Raw genomic sequence first — 5,377 nt, 5'->3', positions numbered from 1 at the left:
TATTCTACAGTATGATCATTGTGTTTTGTGATCTGTTCCTACTGTATGCTGTGTGTGTGTCTATCTGTCTATCCTATCTCCTGCTACTTTCCCCATCTTCCTATATATATATAAAGTGAGCCTTATTTTGGTGGATGTGGTGTGTGTGTGTGCGTGGAGGGATGCTGCTTTAATCCATGACGTCACCTGTGTCCCAGGTGCGCAGCAGGGGGCGCTGTTTCTCACAGCGGAGCTCATGCACCGGGCAGCAGCGCCTGACAACTGATGCTGATTTCCTCATCCACAGATTGTGGTGAATTTAGAAAAAGAAAAAAAGAAACAGCTGACATATAAGCACTGCCTTGTCTTGTGATGTGGCTACCACACATAACGTGCAGACAACAGCGATGTTTCACGCTAATGATGACACGAATTATTTGTGAAAATACAAATCATGAAAACGTGTAATTTCTGTAATAAGTCATGTATACTTATGGTATGTCTGTGTTACTAAAAATGACCCTACTGCGCTATTATGGCGTTTTTACCACGCATTTCATTAAAGGGTTGCTTAAGTAATTTTTGTACAGCCTCTATTGCTCTCTCTCTATGCATATGTAAGGTGTGTGTGTGGGGGGGGGGGGGGGGGGGGGGGGGGGGGGGGGGGCAGAGAGAGATCCTCCCTATATGGTGTGCGTTGCACCATTCCCTGGTCCGTGTTATGAGTGGTGGCCCTTGTGATGCTGCAGCGAGGCGGGCGGGAGGAGAAGGGAGGGCTCGCTCCATCCCCTCGCGCCCACCGAATCCACTTCTCACAGCGCGCGGGCTGCTGGCGGGAAGGCACGAGCGAGCGAGCGAGAGAGCGAGAGAGAGAGAGAGAGAGAGAAAGAGAGAGAGGGAACGAGAAGGAGGGAGGGTAAAGGAGAGAGAGAGAGAGAGAGAGAGAGAGAGAGAGAGAGAGAGAGAGCGCGTGTGTGCGTGTCTCCGTGTGTGCGCGTGGATTGCACCACCGCATCCCGTTCACCGTTTCTGCAGGCGGCCATGCACTGATGGAGAGAATAAAACTGACAAACCTCTCTTTTCCCTCAGATTCGCCCACCGCCGTGTCATTCCAGATGTGACTGACAAGTTTCCTTTTTTTATGTCGCCCGCATTGAGTCCTGCGCCGTTCATCTCGGAGAGACTGTGACACCATGGCTTTGGTTATGGAACCTATAAGTAAATGGACACCAAAGCAAGTGCTGGACTGGATGAAAGGTAAATGTGGATCCCTTCATTTGCATCAGGCTGGGTGATGTTCGTGCTGCCCGTGGTGAGAATGAGGATGATGGTGGTGGTGGTGGTGGTGGGTGAGCAGCGGAGGGCCACACTCTGTGCATGTGTGTTCTCCTTCTCATCCGAAACCTGCAGGCTGACGTGTGCGTTTAGCCGCTGATTTAAAGTCACTAAAGTATATAGAGGGAATGCGTTTGTTGGGCCGGTGCGGTGAAATGGATGTCTCCCCCCCAAAAGAAGCAGGGAGTGGAGCCTCAGCATTCTGTCATCTCGCTTGCTTGAGAGCGCAAGCCAAGCCTATGGGGTGCTGCTGCTGCTGCTGTGCTGACTCCATCAGCAGCAGCAGCAGCAGAGCTCCCATCAATGAATGTAACGTATGTCATCTGCCCCTTCACTCACTGCCACATGCTCCGAGCCCATATCCCCACTCCCGCTGTATGTGTGTGTGTGATTGCGTGTGAGCGTGCGTATGTGTTTGATTAATGTAGTTAGCTGCATGCCCCCCCCCTTCCATCGCCCCCCCCCCCCCCCACCACCACCACCACCTATGCCAGCCGTACAGTCGGATTCAGCACCGTGGACAGCGCAATGCCTCCTACCATATAAGGCAACCGCGCCGAACACACTCGCTTCAATTTTTTCTTTTTTTTTTCCTGTTTGCTCTCTTTTGCTGGCACGAGATACGTCCTTTCAAACAGCCAGTATGAATGAGTAATCACTAATCATGCGTGTGTGTGTGTGTGTGTGTGTGTGTGTGTGGTAGGAGCCGTTCTCACACACTCTGGTCAGACACAGAGCTGTGACAGAAACTGTGGTAGGCCTATTGACAGACAATGGACATGGGGGGGGGGGGGGGGGCCACAAACCCTTTACTCCTGAAAATCACTTAATCACTTCTGTGTGACGACTCAAAGCAACAATGTAACACTCCTATACACTCGTGACTGTATTCCTCACACACACACACACATATGGGGTCACCACTTTTAGTAGCAATGGATTTTCTTCAAACCCCATATTGTGTTTCCAGACTATAGGCCCCTTTTCATTATGGTAGAGCACTGATGTCTGAGATTAGGAGTCAAGGTGGTTGTCAGACCCTCGGGGGACGCGGCCCAGGGAGTGTTTAGGATGCGATACGTTGAGTGATTACGATGATGCTCCTGCTCTGTGAGCAGCCAGTGTGGAGTTACGGCTTCATCCTCTGATCCTGGGAAGGTTTTGCTCCCTCACCGTTCATTTAGAGAGCTGAAATTTGATTGGAGATGAGATTAGTAACAGGCCAAATGTGGTTAGAGGTTTGCAACATGGAAAGTACAATACAATTGTGATCACTAGGAAATCAACACAGTAGAAGGGAGAAGTGTCAAGCTTAACACGACAGTGGAAAGGTTTGGACTATACAAGCTGAATTCCTAATTCATTATTTGCCACACATGCTCCGGGTGCACTGAAACAGCCCGTTTAGGTTTGTCGTCAGCAACGTAAGGATGAAGAAAATTGTACACACTTGCACCGAAAGTCTTGAGGTTAAGATTGATTCATCTTGTTACAGCTCCGCTCATGGTCTACTTCGCATGCGTCTCCCGGCCTCTTCCACATGAAGAGCCGGGGCTCAGAGTTCTATTTTCAACAACGATGTTTCGCCAACGTCTCCCAGTGTTGTCCCTGTTCCTGTGAAGCCCCCTCCTCTTTATTTGTCCTGTGGGGCCTCAGTGGCAGACTTATATGCTCAGATCTTATTTTCTTCTGAATAAAGTAAAAGGAGAAAGGCTAGTATTAATGCTTACAGGGGCTTCACTTTGGCCTCTTTAGTTTTTCCTTCTGGGAGCTCTTCATCTCTCCCACGCACTGTAGTGACTTCTCTTGCTTACCACAAGAGAGAAAAATAAACGCAGGTATAAGATGCATGGGTGCTGATTGTTTCTCTGTGGAGAGGGGGGTTATCATGGTCCTCGGTTTTTCAATCCATCGTGAGATACTGAGCCGTATTGTCTCTGATTATAACAACAAAACAACAGCTGTAGCTGAATTGTGTGTACTATTTTTATTTTATTCTTGTTATTTTGGGGGGCATTTAATGCCTCCACTATAGGCAGCACCAGTATAGAGATGCAACAAAGGTCCCCAGCAGGACCCGAACTGGGGATCAGCCATGAGGGAGGCCCCTGAATTGTGTGAACCAGTGACAAAAACTCTCAAAATATCGTGAATATTACGTACAGAAAGTAAGAATCTTTTCACAATTTCACTAGCTTTCACTAGAGGGAAAGAAATGCTTTATTTAAAGTTATCGAGTGGAAATCTTTCCTTCAAACATTGCAGATGAGTTGTTTGTAAGATATTAGCAACAATACCAACATGATTTGTTTTTATCTGTAAAGAGTGTATCCACAGGTCGACTTTGATCTTAAACATTTCTTGTTTTTAATTTGATCAAATTTCAGAAAAATCACTTTTATACATTGACAGGATATGCATGTCTTAAAAAGAGTCCTTTTTTTACGTTAGTCATATATAATATAGATATGTATATCATATTTAATATTACTGATGCAATTCTACTGAAGTTAAATCGATGAAAATAGATGATGTTTTACAAGATAATTACATGTTTTGTATGTAAGATATTGGTCTGCAAATAGCTCTCAGACAAATGTTCTGGAGTAGAATAATATAAATATATTTCTATAAAATGTAATGGAGTAGAAATATAGTCACATGAATAAATAAATAACACTTAAAGCACAAATTCCTCAAAATTCTGCTTAAAGCACAGGCCTTATGTAAATGTACTTAGTTACTTGTCATCCCTTGTCAGTGAGGCTTTCTCTCATATGGACCCTTCCACCTTTGAAAAAGAACATTTGCATTTATAGTTGGCCTTGTGGGGTCATAAGAGATAGTTTGAATTGTAAAGTAATTACCAAGTTCTGTGACCAGATGTCATCAGATGGACACCATGGACACGTTTTAAGACTCCATCCTTCCCCTGCACAGAGAAAAAGGTTAAAAAAAAGACAAGCTTTATCCAGGTCTCGTTTTTTAACCTCATAGGTCCACTCCTGTCATATGAAAGAATACGAGACGGGATACTCTGCGATCCTGGAGAAAACCTGACACAGCTCTCCGGGCCGAGCAGCAATTTACCGTGTCTCTCATAGAAGGACTGCTCCAGCAGCAGAACACTGGTGATCCTCACAGAAAGATGACTCATCAGCGTTTGTTTTGATTTGAACACCCACACCGGAGGAGTTTCCTTTATGTGTGTGTGTATGTGTGTGTGTGTGTGTGTGTGTGTGTGTGTGTGTTTGAGGGGGTATGCACCGGGGTGTGTGTGCAGACGCAACTGATGTGTAAATGAATGACGCGTAGGGATCTGTGCTTTAACGTGTTAGGCAACAAAGAAAAAAAAGAAATAAACCGGACTTCTCCTCATCCTCTCGGTGCTCCGTGCACCTCATCAGATCACCCTGTGCTTTCACGCGGGCGCGCGGTACCGGCAGCCCGCTGATGCGTGCACGTGACGGGAAAATGAACACGGCAGCTCACTTTTCCAGCAGTGATCCCTGTTTTCCTCTTTGCGTGCCGATGTAGGCTATTGGAACCCAAAAATAAAATCTAAAAATAAAGGTGACGTGTGACATTTCAGTCAGCGCAGGAGACTGAATGACTGAGATACGAATTTAGATGGAAGTCAACGCGTATAGCGGGGGGGGGGGGGGGTGCAACATGCTTTGCTCCTCTGTTTAGAGAATCCTCTTGATGGCCCTATGAGTGTCCAAAGGGGGGGGGCATGTTTACTACCATTCCTTACTGTGTGATTTAGTCTCCCGCTGACATGGTGAAGAAGTCTGTGTTGGAAAACACGCTTCCCCTGGCTCCGACTGTGTGCTTGTTGTAGTTTCAGCTGCATTAAAGATTAAAGCGCGTGCCTTATTAGGACACACACACACACACACATAGACGAAACTCCCCCAGTCCTCGGTTTTCACACACAAAAAGAAATGCAGAGATGGCTGCATATGGATACAGGCGCTCAAAGGAATGCACATACTCACTGGAATATATGGTAGGTGTATGTGTGTGTGGGTACTGACACGCATGCATAAACGCCACAAAC

The 5,377-nt window shown here is 46.4% G+C and overlaps 1 protein-coding gene across 3 annotated transcripts in view; it reads left to right on the top strand.

The window, feature by feature from the left end:
- The first annotated feature begins 899 nt into the window (after positions 1-899).
- LOC116389186 (connector enhancer of kinase suppressor of ras 2) overlaps positions 900-5,377 on the top strand; it is a 67,496-nt gene continuing 63,018 nt past the window's right edge. For 2 of the 3 annotated variants that reach the window (XM_031857665.1, XM_031857663.1), the window contains exon 1: positions 900-1,236. In XM_031857665.1, the coding sequence (XP_031713525.1) occupies positions 1,173-1,236 (64 nt within the window). In that variant the 5' untranslated portion in view covers positions 900-1,172. The remainder of the gene's footprint in view (positions 1,237-5,377) is intronic. The other variant, XM_031857664.1, reaches the window with a different exon arrangement.

The sequence above is a fragment of the Anarrhichthys ocellatus genome, unplaced genomic scaffold (assembly GCF_004355925.1).
Source record: "Anarrhichthys ocellatus isolate YVR2014 unplaced genomic scaffold, GSC_Weel_1.0 scaffold19, whole genome shotgun sequence".
Taxonomy (NCBI): domain Eukaryota; kingdom Metazoa; phylum Chordata; class Actinopteri; order Perciformes; family Anarhichadidae; genus Anarrhichthys; species Anarrhichthys ocellatus.
This window is presented reverse-complemented; position numbering and strand designations above follow the sequence as displayed.